Below are 19,954 nucleotides of genomic sequence, written 5' to 3'. Positions count from 1 at the left end.
GATCTAATTTTTTTGTTGTATGAAGTTATAGTTGACTCAAGAAGAGAGCAGAAGATCCTTCCTTTGAATTTTGATGGGGTTATGACAGTGTCCTAAGTGATATTCTCATGAGGAAGCTCATGATAGCAGTTTGTAATGCACAGTGAAGCTGGCTTACACTCTTCCCAGGGAGTGAGCTGCAAGGGGATGAAGCTGGATGAAGACACTGAGGTGGGGAATCGGCCATACCCAGATAGATCCTCAAAGTGTGCTGGGAGAGTGTCTGATCCCATCCCATGCAGTCACCAGGTCAGAGCCAGTGGCTTCCTAGTCCCTGGGTCCTAAAAAAGGAGGTTTTTAAGCCCTGAAAGCCCTGCTAAAATCAAGTTGAAAGTCTTGGCACCCAGAATAGGAGCTGGGGATCTTAACGCCAGATCTGGCTGTAACTGCAAACCTCTTGAGGCTTCTTATCACAGCATGTGGGACAGCACAAGAGGAGGTCACACATAGTTGTATGGCTGTGCGACAGGGCAGGACCATGGCTATAACATGTATTTGGGCTTGAATGTGGTACTGTAGCTGAACACAGTCCCAGCTGTGGCACAGCCCTATGGTAGCTCTTCTTCTCTGGGATGCTACCAGTTAGGACCTGTTGATCAGTATGTGACAAGATGAAGCCATTGTGGCCCATCTGTGGTTCCTTCAAAGATCCCACCTGCCTCTCCCTGCTGCAAAAACCCCTCAGTGTGTAGCCCTGTGATGCCAAAGACCAAATTGCCTCAGCCTGTGACCTCCATGGCCATCTGGTCTGTAGTCCTCCAGGAACAAGTCCCACTTGAGGTGGTGCAAGGCAGAGAATTACAACTTACTGACTGCCAGGACAAAGATGGCAAAGATACCAATCACCTGCCAGAGGCGCAGCCCCCAGATCACCACCGTCTCCGAAGTGACAGGGTCCGGTTTCTTTTTTGGGGGTTCTGTGGTAGCCTGGGAAAGAGGGAAAAAAAAAAAGAAAAGTGTTTTAAGATTTGCAAGGGTCCTTAAAACAGTCAGAAAGATACCAATAGCATAGGAGATGGTGGACCTCAGTTTACTGGCCCTCCAACAATTTGGAAATCTTTGAGGAATAGACTTTGCTCAAGAGCTTGTATCTAAAGCTTTTGCCATTTTGAAATTTATTTGCCAATTTTCATGACTCCAAAGCAAATCTTTTTGCTGTTATTTCTTAAAGTCCCAACTTTTTCTTCTGTGGCCAGGAGGACATTGCATTCCTATCTTTAAAAGATATTTTTAAGACTCAGCTGCAAAATATAACATGGCACCTTTTCTTTTCTGAAAAGACTTCTCCGCAAGTTGCATTGAAGTGGTATCTGCTCTGCTAGGGCTAGGTGAGAAGGGAAGGAGGAAAAAAGCTAAATGTCAAGAGCCAGCTGCTCCCTAAAGATGGAGAGCTGAGGAAGACAACACAAACAGCAGGGCAGAGGTCTTCACCAGCAAAATCCCATCTAACCATCCCCAAATTAGGTAAGCAGGACAAGCCCAGGGTGGCAGCCAGGGTGAGCAGAGAGCCCAGGTCACCAGATCTGCCCATAGTGATGGGGCATGTTCAAGGGTCAGCAGAGCCCATGGCCAGGCACAGGCAGGTGTCAAACACTGGAGCCTTGGCTTAAAGCAACTCCCACTGGACGGGAGTCAACCCTTACTGCGCTATCTCGCAGTTGGCCCCAGCAGCCCAACTTCAAGGAGGATGCTCTGGGTGCCTGGAAAGTAATTTCTGCCTTTCTCCTGAACCTTGGTGAAATACTGCAGTACTCCAAGACCAAATAGGACAGAGGTTATTGTGTGTGAGACAGCAGTCAATGCTGGCCTTTGAGTATGGTTGTGTCTGTTTTTCTTTTCATGCTATATTGTAAGATTTGCCAGGAGAATGGGGCAGTGGCTTCCCTGGTTCAGACTGGCATTCTGGTGCTGAAAGATGCTGGGTCTGTTCCTGTTCTTGGTGTACATTCCCTTCCTGACCCCACACTGGTCCCTTTTTCTCTGCTCAGACTTTGTAAGGTCTGAGAGGAGGGCTAGGGTTTGGCGCGCACTGGTTCCCACCTTCTTTAACTGCATAATAACTATCACAGCCTACAGCTACCCCTGCCTGATGGAGCAGTGCAGGAAGGGACCAGGTAACCTGTCTGCTCTGCACAGGCCTCGCTAGAGCTGCTATAGGAGTAGAGAATTTGCCTGTTGAGCAGAGATAGCTCTGGCCATGCCTGGCTCACCTGCCTTGCAGGCAGGGCTGGTTCTGGGGCTGCTACAAGAAAAGATGTGTATCTTGTTTCCAGTTGTCCTGCTGTGGAGCAACTCCAGGCATGTACCTCTCTGTGGGCTCATGTCCAAGCTCTGAACATCGGCACTCTGATGTTGCCTTAACCCCCCTTTCTAGGCAGGGAATGCAACTCTGGAGTGGAGGAGGACTCAAACTTGAGTAATCTGCAATTCTGTGGTGTTGTTTCATAGCTGCTTGTCTTTAGAAATGTGAGTGGGGGTAAGATTCAACCTATTGAATATAGACATCTAGCCTTGTCTGAGGTGTTGTGGAGTATCCTCCATCTGCCCACCCAGCAGGGTCTTGCACTGTGTCCTATGTGCCAAATCCTGTACTCATGTCAGATACTGTAGGACATCTCAAATGGCAATAGACTTCATAGCAATGTCACAGCAGTGGTCTCATCACCTGTAGGCACCAGAGAAAACCAGGAAGTCTCATATTTATACCTTTCACTGTCTGTCACATGTTGTATGAGCAGCCAGTGCCTCAGTTTCTCCATGGGTAACAGAGGAACATTGCTGCTTCCCTAATTTTGCTCTGAGATATTTTGAAGGCAAATGCCATGTGGTTTTGATTACAGGGACAGATACTGGTGCTCATTTATAAGATCAAAAAGGAGCTTGATTTAAATCCCATTATTGCTGAGGAATGAGGAGTTGAAGGATGCGTGAAAGGCAGCACAATATGTGGGCAGTAATTCCTACACAGCATCTTCTCTAGTTGTCAAAACAGCAAAGTTGAATAAGATGGCTATTTGAGTTGCATTTCACTACTGGGGTTTCAGTCATGTTGCTTTAACCCTGTAAAGTTAATATCAGAAAGCACAGATGTAAGATTTCATTAAATGCAAGGAAAAAATCATAGAATCCTAGAATGGTTTGGGTTGGAAGGTACCTTAAAAGTCATCCAGTTCCAACCCCCCTGCCACAGGCAGGGACACCTTCCACTAGCCCAGGTTGCCCAAAGCCCCGTCCAACCTGGCCTTGAACCCTTCCAGGGAGGGGGCAGCCACAGCTGCTCTGGGCAACCTGTGCCAGGGCCTCACCACCCTCACAGGGAAGAATTTCTTCCTTCTATCCTGTTACCCCTTGTCCTATCCCTACACTCCTTGATAAAGAGTCCCTCCCCACCTTTCCTATACCCCCTTTAAGGACTGGAAGGCTGCTATAATGTCTCCCCAGAACCTTCTCTTCTCAGGTTGAACAACCCCAACTCTCTCAGCCTGTCCTCACAGTGGGGTGCTCCAGCCCCCCGACCATCTTCGTGGCCTCCTCTGGACCTTCTCGAGCAGGTCCGTGTCCTTCTGATGTTGGTGCCCCCAGAGCTGGACACAGCACTGCAGGGTGGGTCTCACGAGAGCAGAGCCGAGGGGTAGAATCCCCTCCCTCGACCTGCTGGCCACACTGCTCTTGATGGATCCCAGCACACGGGTGGCTTTCTGGGCTGCGAGCGCACATTGTTGGCTCTGTTTTCTATCCACTAATACCCCCAAGTCCTTCTCCACAGGGCTGCTCTCAATCCACTCATTGCCCAGCCTGTGTTTGTGGTTCAAAACAGGTCATTCTGGGCTAGGTGCTCCAGCAGTATGATAGATCCAGAGCAGAAAGCAGGATATACCATAGGAAGATTAAACAACAGAGACACCATCAAGGAGTCGAGATTAAAGCTTAGACCAGGGATCCTATGGCTTTTTTATATATGTAAATAACAGTATGAACAAACAGCTCTTTGCAATGAAGAACTTAAATAACTCGTATTTGCTGAGAGACCCTGAATTACTTGAGAACACATTAAATGTGTAGAGAAAATCCAGTTGTGCTGTGAGTCCAGGAGGAAGGTCCTGGCTTCTCTCAATTTTTCTTTCACAGGAATACACCGCAAGACTGCCTTCTGGCAATGTAGTGTTGTTTCATTTCTTTTTATGTTGTTGCTTGTAGGTTCCTTTTGTACTTTCATTCATATATACCTATATATATATATGTGTATTGTGATCTGGGAAATAATTTAAGTAGGAGACATGATGAGAAATGCCTTCATTTCTTAAAAATATCTTGGTTTTTACAATTAAGTGGACATTTCCTAGCTGATAGTGTACTTTTTCTTTCAATTTGTATTTGTTTCGGGGAAGTAAATATTTTAGTGCTGTTCTCCATTAAACAAAAGTCTTGAAATCAATTAGTAATGGATTAAAATGAAATGTAAAAAAACAGCTGAGAGAGTTCTGGTATTTTTCTTCATTCATAAATAGTACATTTTCTTTGCAGTCTTGCTTCTATATCGAGTCTCTAATGACGTTTGACTAATGAAACCTGCTTTTAAATTGTTTTGTAGGTGTTGCATTAGCCTGGTTGGCATTCAGAAAATTACGTCTTAATCAGTTAGGTTATTCAGGCTATCAAGGAGGTCTTTGAATTAAATTCTGTGGCTGTAATGTATCAATGGTGAGAAAAGATGTGATAATTTCCTGCATGTTCACCAAAAGAGAGGGGATTTGGGTAAAGAAGGGAGTGGGTTTGATGAAACATGAACAGCACTCTAGTTTCTACTTCCTGAAAAGGCTCTAAAAGTTAAGTGTAAGGGGGGAATGAGAAAACAGGTGAAAAAAATGAATAATAATCATGAGAGTCTTATCTTGTGAAGATGCTGTGAGCTTTCCTTATGTGGTTTAGTGGTGATTTGGTTAGTACTTCAGATGAGGTGAATTGCAGCCTCAGCTCCACTGAGATCCATTGAGTAGATCCTCAACATCTATGGGACGGTCTGGGCCAAATAGCTTTACAGATACCTGCCTTTGGTAGAAGAACAACCATTTAGGTAGAAATGGGATAAGGACCTGATGGCCTCCATAGTAGCTAAATGTTAGACAAACAAGGCACCTAAGTCTCATTGCAGATCCTTTCCTTAGTTCTTGTGTGCCTCAGTTCCCCGTTTCTGAAATGGGATTGAACACGTTTCACAGATGTCTTAAGAGCACAAATGTTACTAGTGAAACAAGTTTTCTAGACCAACTCCTGAGGTCCCAGCGCAGTGATGATATGGTAGGGTCACACACACCAACAGGCAGCATTTCTTCTCTTGGCTTATGGCTTAGAAAATCAGAGGTTAACAACCTCTCACTGCTAATGAACTTCATGTTATGATGTGTTGCGGTGCAGCAAATCATGGAGTTAAAACCTGCTAGTGACCTTTCAGAAGGGTTGTTAGCAAAACACCCTCATTGCCTTGTATCTGAATGTAGGACCTGATCTGAATTGGCAATAGCCTTTTGATCGAAGCTGAAAACACTTCACTTCTAAAAAAAAAAAAAAATTAAATAAATCTCCTGAAGAGGCACATCTGATTCCATGCAGTGCCCTTCCCTTCTCAGCCCATGAAAGTGCTGTTAAAACACAGCTGATACCACAGAGTGAATTGCAGCTGGAGCTGCTCTCCAATTACTTGCCTATTTGTGCGATACAAACCATATTTTAGTCTCTTCCTAATGAAGGATGCTTCCTGCCGTAGCTGGAGTGCTTTGTCTCCCAGGGGCATCCTATTCAGAATCCATCTGTGGTGAATAGGGCTGCTGTCTGAGCCTGCCTGTCTCTTCCAAGCTGTCTTGGCTACTCAGCACCACCCGGCCCCACCTCATTGCAATTTGTGACAGCCACCCCTCTCCCATAGTGCAGAGACTGGCCATGGGGCATCTAGTGCTCAAAACCCAGAATTGCTACAGGTGAACTAAGGGAGGAAGAATGTCTGGCCGGAGTAGTGGGGTTTTGTAGAGGCATCTGGGACAATCAAAGAGGTAAGAATCTGTGATACTTGACACTGAAAGATCTCCCTTTTCAACTGTAGGATTTCTTTCTACTCCTTACAAAGCATTCAGCAACAAAGAAAAGAAATTGAAGAAGCTGCAGTAGGCAGCAGCCCTGGGGAGGGATCAGGGCATCATTTTAGGTTCAGAAAATTTTGTCTAATTAGAAGTGCTTGCCCCAGAGATCTAAGTTTACTTCCTGCCTTGGATTCAGCTTTCCTTCCTTACTACTGATCTTGGAGTTAACCTCTAGGGTAGCCTCAATCTGATTCACAGGAGACACTTCATTTGCAGAAGTTGGCATGATTTGCCATTTTGTGAAGCTCAGCTCTCCAAAGGATGGGGTTTTTCTGCCAGACTTGTCTCTGATAGACAACTGAGAAAGGAAGCCAGATGTTAAGAGGAAAAATGGTGAGAAAAGGAAATTGTGGGGCTTCTGCTGGAACTCTGCATATCTGGGTAAGTCTTAAGTGCACATCCAGAAGGAAAAAGAGACAAAAGGGGACGTGGTTGGTGTTAGTCCTGCCAAGGTGATACCAGATGGGAGCAGAGGTGAAGGGTTAGTTCTGTAGATGGCTGGAGGTGTAAGGTTGACTGTAGCTATTGCTCCAGACTGCTCTTAGGAGTAAAGAACTTAACAGTAGTGTAGGGAGGGGAGCGGCAGCTCTGGAGGTTTTCATGCATGTACTGCCTGCTCAGCTGAGCCTTGCACATTGCCAGTGGTCCGTTCTTCCTTTCCACAAAAGCTGCACGCTTTCTTGACTACGATGGAACGCTCACTGTGAGTGGTGGTCTGCTACAAAGAGTCCTAAGACAAGAGAGAGTCTGTAGCATTACTCTACATCCAAGAAGCATGTTTTCCTCACGACGGTCTGTTCTGAAGAGACGCATGCTTGTGGGTATATTCCCTGTCTACAACTGTGAAGAGCAAACACTTGTGGGTTGTGTAACCTGGTTTCCTGTCTCATGACCAGCCATGGGCTATGTCACACACCAGAACCTGATGATCTTCAGCAGGTTGTTTTACTTTACAGTTGCTAATTAATCAGCAATAATAATAAATATAATGTCCTCAAAGAATCCAGACTAAAATAAAGTAAACAAGGCTGCAAATTGCAGATCTGAAGGTGGGGGAACAAGAATGCACCTTCAGCTCATGGCTTGGAGGTGATGGTACTGGTTTTCTACAGCACACACAGAGCTGTAGGACCAGAGATCCATGCTGAACCTTCCAGTGTTAGTCTCTTTGCTCTGGGAATCTCAAAGCACCTGATGCATCGTCATTGTTCAACAGAAGAAATATTACCAGTACGAAGTAGAGTAGCTGAGATGGGAAATTAAAAATTATTCTCGAGATGACAGCATGGATCAATAGCTCTGGAAGGGATTGCAGGATCCTGCTCTAACTGCTGCACAATTTATGTAAAGCTGGAACATGTAGTAGGCATTAGTTTGATATTTAAATGTTCTCCAGTCTAAGTCTTGAAGGAATGATGAACAAACTCTTGGACTAGTAAAAAGATGGGGACGATGTAAATAGACAGAAAGGTAACGGATGTGCTGAAATATTGGATGCTACAGCAATTATGTGCCTCAACAGGAGGACAGCCTGAGACTCTGGATCACTATAGAAGCATGTGCTTACCATCAGTAGCAGGAAGGCTAGTGATCAGAGCACTTACTACCTGTTTATAGACAATTCTGGAGGAAGTTGTGGATGAGGAACAGCATAACCTTAAACAAGGCCGAAATTGCATTGGAGGGAAGAAACAACAAGGTTAAGGATCTCTGCCACTTCTCTTGGTTTCACAAAAATTCTTGATGTGAAACAGTACATAAAGTAGCAAAATATATTGCATATTTAAGACAAAAGTGCAGAGGGAAAAAGCATGAAGCAAGACTTCTACAGAGTCCCGACTGTTCATGTAGATACTTTGATCTAATCACCGTAACTTTTCTTCATATTATTAGAGTGAGTGTGGAATGCTAGGGCTAAAGTATGCAGTGAAATTACTGTAGGATCATGGTCAAGCTACAACAGCTTAGCAAAACACCACCTATAAGTTCATCTACGGCAACTGCCTGTGTGTGCATACTGGGACTTGTTAGCGGATGTCTAAATTTGCATTGCTACATGTGTTGACCAGGCAAGGCGTCCAAACTCTTAAGTGGGTTGAAAGATGCAACACTGGCCCACATCTGGTCCTCTTAGCTTTTGGAGATGATACGTACAGCAGGAGGGAAAAACATCTCAATGAAAGTAATTCTTAATAGCTTCAAGAAATTGGAACTGTTGATTTGTGTTTGGCAATAAATGTCAAGAATTGGAGCTGTTGATTTGTGCATGGGAATACATGTCAAGATTTGGAGTTACTGATTTGTGCTTGGCAATAAATGTCAAGATAACCGAATGATTGGATTGGGGACAGAAGGAAAAGATATCAGGAGGTGAAATGCAACAGAGATGAAACTGTGCAAAGTGATTCTTATGCAGCCCTGAGGTGAAAAATAACCTAGTTCCATCAAGGGTGAACTTGTGTCCTTGGCCACCAATGTGGTCCAGAAGTGGAAGATGAAGAAGTTACATTTGGTATGAAGAATAACAGCATTGCTTTATCTATGCAAAGAAGCTGCACTAAATGAAAGACTCCAGAAAACTGGAAGCAGGAAAGAAGACTTCTGAAAAAGGTATCAGCCTTGAGAGGAGTCATCTTTAGATGAAGAAAGCTGTTAGGAACAGAGAAAATGCAGACAAGAAGCAGCATTGGCAACACTCAGGTCATAATTCAACAGGGAAAGATTTTTGAAGGCAAGCAGATGAGAAAATATCAAAGAAAATGACGTAAACACACCTGAAGTTAGCCTCACTACAATGTTGCTACCACTTAGTTGTCTAGGCAGTGCCTAGAGGAATATGAAAAAGTTGGGGCTCCAGGAGGAAATGGCATTGAGCAGAAAGGAATAACAAGGAGGCTCTGGGCTGAAAGAGTGTATAAACTTGTTCTATAAAAGAGAAACTTATGGCTTAGTTTAGTACCCTAAACATAAATGTAAAGGAGGAAATGATGTAGGTCTTGGTAAATATTCCAGGTAACATTCATAGAAGACCTGCGCTCTCTGGAGCAGCACCTGGAAACAGGTGGAGTACAGCACAGTGCCTACAATAGGATTAGACTGCTATGTTTAGGAAAGTGAAAGCAACTCCTAGCCAATACCAATAATGAATATTGAGACCAAAGATGGACTGTTGATTGGGGAGACTCTTAGAGGATGGTGGAATAGCTCCTTAGCCTCTGACGGCATTGACTACATCTCCTATGGAAGCTGAGACACCCAGATCACTTGTTGATGCCAATACTGTAGACACATATTTTCCTGTCTTAACCTTCAGGCTAAGTCTCTCCCTCTAAAGAAAAAGCATTTAACCTTACTTAAGTGCTTAAAAATGTGTGGTACAAGTAGTTAAGCCTAAGCTAGTTATTCCAGGGTTATTTATATCTGAGAGAAAGTGACACTTACATAGGGCTTTCCATCTCATTGAGGAAACCTATCTAGATCTGATGAATAAATGACTATTTATCTTCAGTGATTATTAGTGGAGCCTACAGTGACTAGCTCAGATTTGGGTGTCCAGTTTCTAGATGACCAATTTAGAGCAGGTAAATCCTGCCCTTGACATCCAATTCTTTGCTTGATCTCTGGGAGTAGGAGCAGGGAAGAGAGACAAGGGGATTTTTGGGGTCCCTAAGGATCAGGTGGCTCCCTGGCAGGAGCTAGAACAGGGGCTGGTGGTCCATTACTTTCCCATGCTTTGGGCTTCCAATGCTTCAGACCTTGTAGGGCTGGCTTGGGGGGGATCTAAAGTAGGAGCCAAGGCTGGACTATGTTCATGATACCCTGGCTTCTCTTCTGCTTTATTAGCTGCCATAACAAGTTTCCTTAGCTGTGGAGGCACAACATCTGCTTCCAGTGAAGACTGGTCTATGCCAAGGACTTGGCCCCCAAGCCCTGCTGGATGGCATGTCCCCAGGTGTGGTGGGGCCCAGGCATGTGTTCCCCATCCCAGTGTGGCTCAGAGTTGCACTGAAGAAAGAATCTCTGCTTTGTGTGTAGCCTGAATAACCTTTGCAGCTTCTCCAAATGCCCAGCGAGGGCTGGGAGGAGAAAAAACTGCTCTGTAAGGAGCTGGACTGACATTGGACATTCAGGGCTGTAAAACATCTATTTAAACCCCAAACCATTAAATCATTTCTAGACAAGTTGCATTTTTAGGTCAGAACAGTTTGACACCGGTTTTTCTAACTGAAAAAAAAAAAAAACCAAACCACCAACCCAAACCCAAAGATGATCGCTTTGGTTTTGATTCATTTCAGGCAGGCAGAAAGTGTCAGTGGTGATGGTGGGTGAAGCAGAGGCATCATCCCTGGTGGAAAAGGAGACAGCTGCTGGAGACAGTTTTATTTGCTTCATTAAGCAGCAGAGAAGAGAGACTGTAAAAGGCATTGTTTTTCAAGGTCTTTTTTTCTTTCTTTTTTTTTTTTCCTTTTTTAAATGTCCCTTCTAATTAGGCTTGACTGGTGTTACTGCTTTGCCTTCAGCGTGACTGGGCTTTGAAAAACTAACAATGTTTATTCCTAATTGCATTTGATTACATGTATCTAAAGGCCACAGGTGGCTCAGGAGGACTGAGCTTTAGATACATACACACACACACTCTCTCTCCCTTCCCCTCCTTCCAACTAACAAGAAGGAGATGGACAATCTGACAGTGGACCTCCATTCAGGCAACACTTATCTAGTGAGGCCATCAAAATCCTCTGCAGTGGTGGGGAAACCCTGGCAGAGTCCAGATGCAACACTGAAAATACAGTAATAATTGATCTGTGGCTTCACAGGACAAGGATTATGTATTTGGAAAAAAAGAAGACTGATCATAGTGACTGAATTTAAGTGTGATAGCTGATGAATCTAGTAATTAATCTTAAATTATGATGTAGATATAATTGTTGCCCTGGTTGTGAGGCTTGCTTGTGCCAGGGCTTCTCCTGGGCTGGCCCAAGGGACCCCTCATGTGGACTCAGACCTCCACCCTTCCTAGTTCCCAATAGGAACCTCATTTTTTTCATACCTGTATCATTTCATAGTCTTGTGAACAGCAGTTTCAGATTAAAACCTGATGCCTGTTTTCATCTGAGAGTGGCAGCAGTCACACAAAAGCCTCTTTAGCATAGCTGTAATGCTTAGGATAGTTGTCTATTAGCAGAGACAATAGACTTAGTTATAGATGCAATCTCTCTTCAAATAACTGAAATGCTCTGAGAGCGGGTGTAATTCTTTCCTTAACGTATATGTGGGTTTGGGTCTGTGAGGGTCCAGTGACTTTGTGCCCTGTATAATCTCCATCCCTCTCTCTTGAGCCTGTCTCCTCAGACAGATCATGAAAAGGAATTTTCCAGAAAATGGCTTTTATAATTTTCTATATTTCTAGCTGACCCAAAATACTGGTATCCTCCTTAAAGATGCCATTCTTAAAGCAAACACCTGTCAAATTATTATATGTGTTGCTTGTGTATGTCCTCCTGAACTATTATTTTCTTGTTTGTTCTTTTTTTTTTGTCAGCTATTGAGTTAAATCTATGCATCCACATGGGAAATCAACCTCAGGAGTCCACTATAACTACTCAGCAATTTTACCTACCTTCATTTAAACTACAATTACACATGAGCATTTTCAGATTATTGCATACAGCATCACATCCATCACATTCACTTGGAGGCTACATATGAGGGTTACTCTCCCTTGAGCACAATATACATCTAAGGGTAGTATAAACTGAACTCCACTTAACACCCTGTGTACCAAATATATCATTTGTCTAGATGGCAATTTGAAAGTGAAAGGACTTGGAAAACATCTGAAAACCTTTATGTTGTAGCTTTTCCAAGCTAGAATTGATGGGAGACCAGAATCATCTTTATTTTAATTTCTATCTTGATAGAGAGAGGGGGCACCTTTTTCTGGTCTGATAAAGCTTCTGAAGAGTTCCTTTTTTGTGACTTCCTAGGACAGAGTTTAATCTCCTGAATAGGAAGCTCCAAACTCCAATCCAGAGACCAAGAGCTTAATAAAAGTCTGACAGATGCAGAATTGACTACATAAGGGGATTGTTGACTAAACCAGATGCTACATCCCGAACACATCATGTTCCTTCCCATCCCAGGGTCTAACTTCACACTTGGTGAAATCTTTTAAGAGCTGACCTGCTGCACAGGTCACCCTGATTGTTTTCTCCATGATGAGTTCATCACATCTGAGGCCACAGCACCCTGTGATAACCCACAAGGCTGATGGGCCTAAACTCTGCCAAAACAAGGTGGACCTCTTATAAAACACTGCGGTTTGCAAAGGTTCGCTTTTCAGACTGCTATTTATTTTTTACATTTGTTTTTATCTAGCCTGGTTCCCTCCTTTAGGTACCTGCAGACAGACTGGAAAGTTTATAACAAAAGAGAAAACCCAGGTAAATCAAATGAGGGCCAAGGAAAGCCTTGGGATAGGAATGAGAAGATAATTATGCCAGTAATGAACTCAATAATGAACCATATGGGGATGACTGGGGAAATGGGGTACATTCTAGCTGCTTTATCAGTTCTTAGTATCAATAAAGTGGCTCACAGAAATTTCCCTGTGCTTTCCCAAAGCAAAGTCCTGATGGTTTTCCTGTTATGCTGCAGAGTAGACTATTCCTTAAGCCGATTACAAAACAGTCATAAAACATTACGGTGCTAATTTTCAGCCCTGGCCCAAAAGAGGGCCAAATCTAAAAAGCGGTGGGGTTTATATTGGCCTTTACAAGAGGAAATTTCTGTTCTATAGGCAGTGGAAATGTTGATGTTCCTCCCTCTCTAACTTGTACTGATTCTATTTCCAGAGTGTCCCTTGAGCGTGTCGAAGGTCTGATCAAGAAAAACAGTAGTAGTATGAATTGTGCTATGGGCTTGCCCTCCTTCCCTGTGTAAACTGTGTGACCCTTGAAATGCAGACTTTACCTAAGCTGGGGCTGTTGGACAAATGATGGGGAAGGTGGAAAGCTAAGGAATGGGCCAGTGCTATATGCATTTCATGTAATGGGTATTATTTTATGGGAGTTAAATGCATTGTCTGAGCAGTCCTGTGCAATGGGGGGGGAAAAAAAAAAAGCCAAAGCTGTGCTCTTTGTTCTTCAGTCTTCTTGGTGCTAGAGCATTGGTGTGATGCTGGAAAATAGCTTTTCCCCAGTCTTCTAGGTGTTTATCTAGCATCTGCTAATGTCTGAGCGTGTGAATGCATTTTAGAGGTCAGGAGGGGTGCCTAGGTAGAGCTACATGGGTGTGTATCTTCACAAACCTGTACAAACTACAATTGAAGTTGGGCAAAGGGCTCCTAGGGAAGAGTCCGTGGCTCCGGGTGAGGTGCAGGAGGTCCCTTACAGGAGCATCTCCCAGCGCCTTACAGGAGGGCTCCTGGCGCACTGAATGGAGCAGCCCATGGAGCTAATTCCAACCTCTGGGGACTAAGAATTCTTCCAAAAGATCTATGAAAGAGGGAAGCTTTTTGTCAATATAATTAAAATCAATATTCAGAGGTTTTTATTGCCTCTTTGCTCCTAAGTGGAAAAGTGTACATGAATCTGCACATTCGAACACACTTGAACACCATTAAACAAGAGCATCTTCTTGTTTCTTCTCCTTATTGTGTGGGGTTTTTTGGTGACATTTTGCGTTTTTTTCGGGGGGTGGGGGAGGGGTGTTTGGTCTTTTCTAGCTCACTGAAATGCTCTGATGTCCAGTCCCTTTGAGCTCTCTCTGTTTGCTTTGGTGGGCTGGCTTAGCATAAATTGAATTATTCAGGATAACTACATTGTATAATTATTTGAAGCAAAAAAGTGCCCACAGAGCTTCAGAGCAGCCTGTAATTCATCTGCTTTTAGAAATACAGAAACTGACTGTTCTTCTAATCTCATTTTTGGATACCTGGTAGTTAACCTGCCAAGCAGCTTGTGTTTCCAGACAACATTTGCTGCCCCTGACATGCTGTAAGAAGTAGAAAAGTTTTCAAGAAAATCTTTTATATGGAAAGCAGATGATAAAATTATTCCTGTTTTATAACAATTTTTGTAGTTTTGCCATTTATCTTTGCTTTGGCATGAGGACAATTCCTGTAAAGTGTGTGTCTGAAACATAAGGAAAGAGAACATCTTCTTGGTGGGCTGGATGCTGTGTCTGCATGTTGCCTAGGGCTCAGTGAAGCATGCTTTGTGAAATGTGCACTGTAAGAGAAAGTTCTGCCTCACTTGTCACCTTGAGAACAGCTTTAGGCTGAACAGCTTGGAAAAAGGTGAAAAATACCTACAGCAGAGTTTGTATGAGTTTGCAATTGAGTTTTAGGTTCCTGTTTGCCTTGTTGGGGATGTTATATCGTGGTCAGATAGGATGTATTGGTAGATGTATTTCAAAATCCTGAATTAAGTAACTTTAAAATGAGACAACCAGAGAGAGGGTCAGGGCAGAAGATGGACCATGAGGTGGGTATATGAACTCAGCACAGTTGTAATTGTCTCTGATATGTTGGTGATGAACTGCTAAAATCTGCAGACCAAGAACCGTGGAGATCAGGCCTGGCTTGGTGCAAGGGCAGGTGAGGGGAAGGGCAGCCAGGGATGAAAAAGTTTAAAAACATTGAAAAAACCCTTTTCTTACGCTAGCCCATCAGAGCCCTTAACTTAGTTATACCTGCACGGATGCATTTTTGAGCAGTTTAGCTAAACCCAGAAGTCTGAGCAAAGCAAGTTCTGCTGCAAGAACATGCTGCTCATCAGCACTGCAGCACTGGGGCTCTGACCCTGGACCAACACAGCAGCGCCTCTAACATGGCACAGGCCTTAGGAAAAGCAATGAAGAGGTTGAAAATGGCTGGGCTGCAAAATTTTTGGCAGCTGTAACCCTGGGGGGCTGTCCTGTCAGGCAGGATTCTCACTTCTGAAACTGCTGGCAGTAAGTTACAACTGTTGCCAGGGTGTAGTCCTGGGCTGTGAAGCTGCTTGTCCCTCCTGGTTCATTCCAGCCTTGCTGGGGCCATGCGAGCGCATAGTCATCCTCAGGGGAAAGCTCTGAAACTGAGCTGTGGGTGAGGAACATCACCTCAAAAGTTAATGTTTTTGTTGAACTAGAGGAAATGAGAGAAGGCAGAAGAAGAAAAATGCAGCCCAAACTTTTAACTCGGACAGGTACATCCAGGGGCAGGATCAACCTGGTCATGCCTCGTCCTTCTCTTCTTTCCCTGCGCCTCTGATGTGGGGCACTTGTTGGACATGCAGTACCGGGCTAGTAAATGCTGTGCTGTGACTTTGGCCCTTTGCACTTTGTCAAGCCCTCTTTGGGGCTTAAAGCACCCCTTAAGTGCTGACTGTTCTCAGCAGCAGCTATTGGAATTTAAAAGCACCTTCTTTCTAGTACTGGGCCTGTAGAAGGCAACAAGCGTCTCCCAGAGAAGCCTCTAACTCCTTGGAGCCACCTTAAATTCCCTCCTGTCTGCCCTACCTGTTCTTCCTGGGTAACATGCATGGAAATGACATATTCCTGGATGCCCCTGAACCCCCAGTCTGTAAATCAAGTTGCTCCTTACCTCGATTAACTGTGCCATGGCAGCTCTCGAGCAGGACAAGAAGAGGGAGGAAGATCTCACCCAGGAGAGAGGATGCTGCAAGGGTGGATCCCACGCCATCTTCTCTTCCCAGTATATCTCCGACTTGTGTGCTGCAGCCCAAAGCAGGGGAGGTTATGTATAACCCAGCCAGCTCTCAGCAGCGTTCAGCATTTACCAGAAGCAGTCGCATGCTGTCCTGGCCCTTCTTTACTGCCTTCCTTTCTTTCTAACCCAGCAGCCACAGAGCTGACGCAGGGGAGTCATTAATTAATTAGACTGGTGTCGCTTACAGGCTGGTCTGCTGTTCCTCAAGCCGGGCTTCATGAAGGGGGGGACAGGGGGAGCAAAGTAGCACTCAGAGCTCTTGCTGCTTCCCCAGAGGAAGACGATTTACTCGTTAAGACCCTGGGTTTGCTGCTTTTTTTTTTTTTTTTTTTTTTTTTTTTTAACAGCTGCCTGACTGATTCCAGCTCTCTTCTTGCTCTTGTTTTCCTCCTGGCCTGTTGAGAGAATTCTCTTCCCCTAATGAAAAAGGGCTGTAAGCCAAACTGATGCATCATCAGCATCATAGCTACCCTATGCTAGCAGAATCCAGTGTTACTAGAGATGAGTGTTTCACATCTTGGGATTTTAAAAGCATCTTTCATCCCTGAAGGATCTTGTGGATGTGTTGCTACCATCTGCAACTTCACCCAGACTTGATCTGGGAAGGGAGCAGAAAGCAACTGGAAAGAGGATGTGCATAGCAAGTTGTAGAAGGTAAAGCTGCATGGCCACCATCTCCAGCTCAGCTCTGCTCGAGGGACTCCAGAAAATTATCTGAATCAGATGGACAGGGAAAGCATAGCTTGAGGGTTTGAGGGAGCGTGGGACTCTAATCTGGACTGTTCTTCCACCAAGGAGCAAACAAAACCTTTGGCCATAGAGTGAAAATGACGGTCAGAAGGAGAGTGACTGGATGAACCAGGTCTACTATATTCTCCCATACTCATAATTTCTTGTAGTATCCTTTACTGGAGGAAGTCTGGAATTTTAGTCAAGAAAACAAGCAATGAGATCTAGGATGATCTAGTCACTTCTGCTACTGTGTTCTAGCACTTTTAGAGAACTAAGCATAATTTCAGGAAAAAGAGCCTCATAGCAAATTAATATTTTACAAGCTCAAATAGGGAAGCCAGCTTTTAAGGTTTGCATTACTCATCAGATTGTGAAGATTAGAGGGAGGTGGAATGATGCCAACACGTGCATTGCTCCGGAGGAACAGCAGCCATTCGGTTCTCTGCTGCATTTGGGTTCGCTGCAGACTTACACGGTGACTGCTGGGTTGCCACGCATGAGATGATGGAAAACTGTGTGCTCAGAAAATCTATATAAGAATTAGGTGCTGTGGAAAGGGAACGCAGGATGCGGTGTTATGAGGTCTCATCAGCAGACGACAGATGGTGGCAGCATCGAGGCAGGGAATTATGCATCTGCCTCAAAAGTCGTGCAGCTTGGTCCTCCTTTCCCGGATGAAAATCCAGTCTCAGCTCAGATCCTAAGCAGTGGTTCACCGAGCTGGTTTTAATGTTTTTCAGCTTGATTTCTTAAGGAAATGGGACTTTTGGACATGATACTTTGCTTGCCACTCTCCTCCTCCCTCCACCCTACCTTCCTCCTCTGGACTTCTAAAACTTTCCTGTTAACTCAGCTGAAATTGGCCAAGGTCCAGGAGATACTGAGTTTCTGTGCATTTCATTTTTTAAAAAAAGTGTGCTGTTGGGTAAAAAATTAAATCAGTTGTAGTGCCCATGGAAGGAAGAAGGATAGTATGGGCCATTCTTGCTGAACACCAGAGGATCCATGCTGGGCAGAGATGTCATGACAAGCTGAGCCATGGGGAGCTTTGGTTAGCATCTTGATAGACACCAGTGAACGCAACCACAGGGCATAAATCCATGGCAAACTGGGCTCCACTCCTGCTGCTTTTTAGAAAACACTGTGGAAGCACGAGTACTAGTCTGCTTAGAGCAGCTTATGGAAATGCACCCGCTGTGCCCTGGGTCAAACACAATATAAGCTCCCTAAGCCTCTGGGTTGCTATTTCCAGAGTGCAGTTTATTAGTAGTGCCTTGCCCATAAGCTGGGAGTTCAACACTGCTCCCATCCTTTTATTTGTGGGTTCTCAAGAGGTGTGGGGTTTGGGGAATTTTCTTTTGTTTTTTAATGCAGTGAGCAAATTAGACTGTGACTTTCCTGCCGCTGATGGGGAGCTATCTACTCTCCGTGTGCTCATGGACCGGGCCTGCTGTGGCATCAAACCACCGCTGGAAAACATTTGTGCCAAGAGTTATGCAAAAACAGCACAAACCAACCTGATCACTTTTTTTTTTTGCCAGCCTCCGGATTTCTTATTCTATATGTGGGTGACTGAAGTGAAGCGCTTCCTTTGGTTTTCAGGGGGAAAAAAAAAAAAAAAAGTAGATTTCTGCAGACTCCAGACCTTCCAGCATTTTATAATTTCATTTCGGCTTCTTTCCTTGGGACAATTTGAAAATACCTGGAGTAGATCAGAGCAGAACCTCCTGCTGGGATTTTAAATTATAAGATTTCATATTGGTCTGCTATTCCTTTGAGTTTTCAGTTTGTTGGTTTTTTTGTTTTTTTTTTTTTTTTTTCTTTCTGTTAGAAGTTTTTTCGTGACAAGAAGGACAAAAAAACCTCTTTATATGCAAACATCTACTTCTAGTTTGGTGACCTGAGCCATCAAGCTGGATATTTTGTAGAGAGAAAAAAAACTGTTACAAAACTCATGAATTTAGCAACAGTGAGGAAGTAGGCTTTGCAGAGAGAGGGGAAATAGTTGTCTTTTTCAATACACACCCCAACCAGCGATGACCCCTCCCTGGGTAAGGTTGGTCATAGCCCACATTGCACATGCTGTTACGTCCTGACTAGTGGATGACCACCAATCTCTAAGTGAAACCACAGGCGCTGCGAAACTTGTCATCTTCCTATTTATAGCTTGTGCCTTTTGCATCCTCTTGGGAAAGAAATGAAATGTGGCTCTTGCTAAACATGTCACCTCGCCAATCGCTGCGGTGCTGGCGTTGGTGCTACGCAAAACTGTGACAATGCCGTTTGGGAGAACACTGCAGTGTTCATCTGTGAGAGTTTGCTCAGTGTGGCAGCAAAAGGCCCAGGGGTCAAACCACTGAAAGGGGATGTGGCCCTTGCCTGCCTTATCTTCTCCCCCACCATGCAGCTTCTTTGCTATCTGCCTGCATTTGGAGCGATGGGCAAATGGATGAAGAGCCATGGGGGACTCAAGGTCTGTTCTCCCTGGAAATGCACTGAGCATGTAAGAGGAGAGCAGGGAAGTGAGTGTCCTTGCTTTATTCTGGCTTTATTGATAGCGATGTCTGCCAAGTAGCTGGGATTTCTTAATAAGGTTTCTATTGCAAATGTTATGAGGGGCCCTGAAGAGAGAAGTTGTGTGTCCCACATGTGCTCGTGCTCACTTACTTGTGGTAAACTTGTTTGCAGGCACTGTGGACAGAAATCTGAGACTGGACCAGTGGGTAACTTTCGTGCACGTCACAGCTGTTACGCTGCTCCTTCTGCTGGGTACACACTGCTTCCCTTCCTCCACGTGCTTCAAAGTACATTGAAGCCGTGGTGATGGGCACTGTGCAGGGTTACAGCATTTGCAGAGAAATAACCCCTTGCCATGAAAAATGCATGTTCCTGAATGAGTGGGAATAAGGGATTTGGGGGAAGACGAAGGGTCTCTTTTCCTGGCCAAGTGTAGGATCATCTCTGTCCAACCACCCCAGAGCCTCCATGCCCTCCACCAATCACTTCCAGGCTTTCTCTGCTCTCCTTGCTCTTCTCCCAGAGCAGTGAGGTCCCAAGCTCATGTGCTTGCCTGTGTTCACGAGTGTTTGGAGATTTCCAGGGAGACCAGGCTCCCAGTTCCCCATCACTCTTCAGCCCAACCATGAGCAAAGAGGGGGAAGCCCCAGGGTGGAGGAGGAGAGCTGGGATCCAGGAGAGGGGAGAAGCCAGGAGAAAGAAGGAACGAGTCTTTTTAAATACCTTTGGCTGCAGTTTAATCCCCAGAGTGTGGTGAAATGTTTTTCCCTTTATCTTTGCAGTCCCCTTTAGGTAGGCTGCCCTCTGTCCCTGCAGACTG

At 44.6% G+C, this 19,954-nt stretch overlaps 2 protein-coding genes across 2 annotated transcripts in view; one reads left to right on the top strand and one right to left on the bottom strand.

Moving 5' to 3' along the window:
• The window catches only part of TMIE (transmembrane inner ear), a 38,697-nt gene extending 22,651 nt beyond the window's left edge, over nucleotides 1-16,046 (bottom strand). Inside the window, exons 1-2 of the mRNA XM_074869024.1 lie at nucleotides 15,760-16,046; nucleotides 849-966 (exon numbers count right to left, since the gene is read on the bottom strand). Coding sequence (XP_074725125.1) covers nucleotides 849-966; nucleotides 15,760-15,858 — 217 coding nt within the window. The 5' untranslated portion in view covers nucleotides 15,859-16,046. The remainder of the gene's footprint in view (nucleotides 1-848; nucleotides 967-15,759) is intronic.
• A 3,053-nt stretch (nucleotides 16,047-19,099) lies between these two features.
• Nucleotides 19,100-19,954, top strand: part of ALS2CL (ALS2 C-terminal like) — a 50,174-nt gene continuing 49,319 nt past the window's right edge. Inside the window, exon 1 of the mRNA XM_074867841.1 lies at nucleotides 19,100-19,120. The gene's annotated coding sequence lies outside the window, so the exon portion shown is untranslated. The remainder of the gene's footprint in view (nucleotides 19,121-19,954) is intronic.

Source organism: Strix uralensis, chromosome 1 (genome assembly GCF_047716275.1).
Source record: "Strix uralensis isolate ZFMK-TIS-50842 chromosome 1, bStrUra1, whole genome shotgun sequence".
Lineage (NCBI taxonomy): Eukaryota > Metazoa > Chordata > Aves > Strigiformes > Strigidae > Strix > Strix uralensis.
This window is presented reverse-complemented; position numbering and strand designations above follow the sequence as displayed.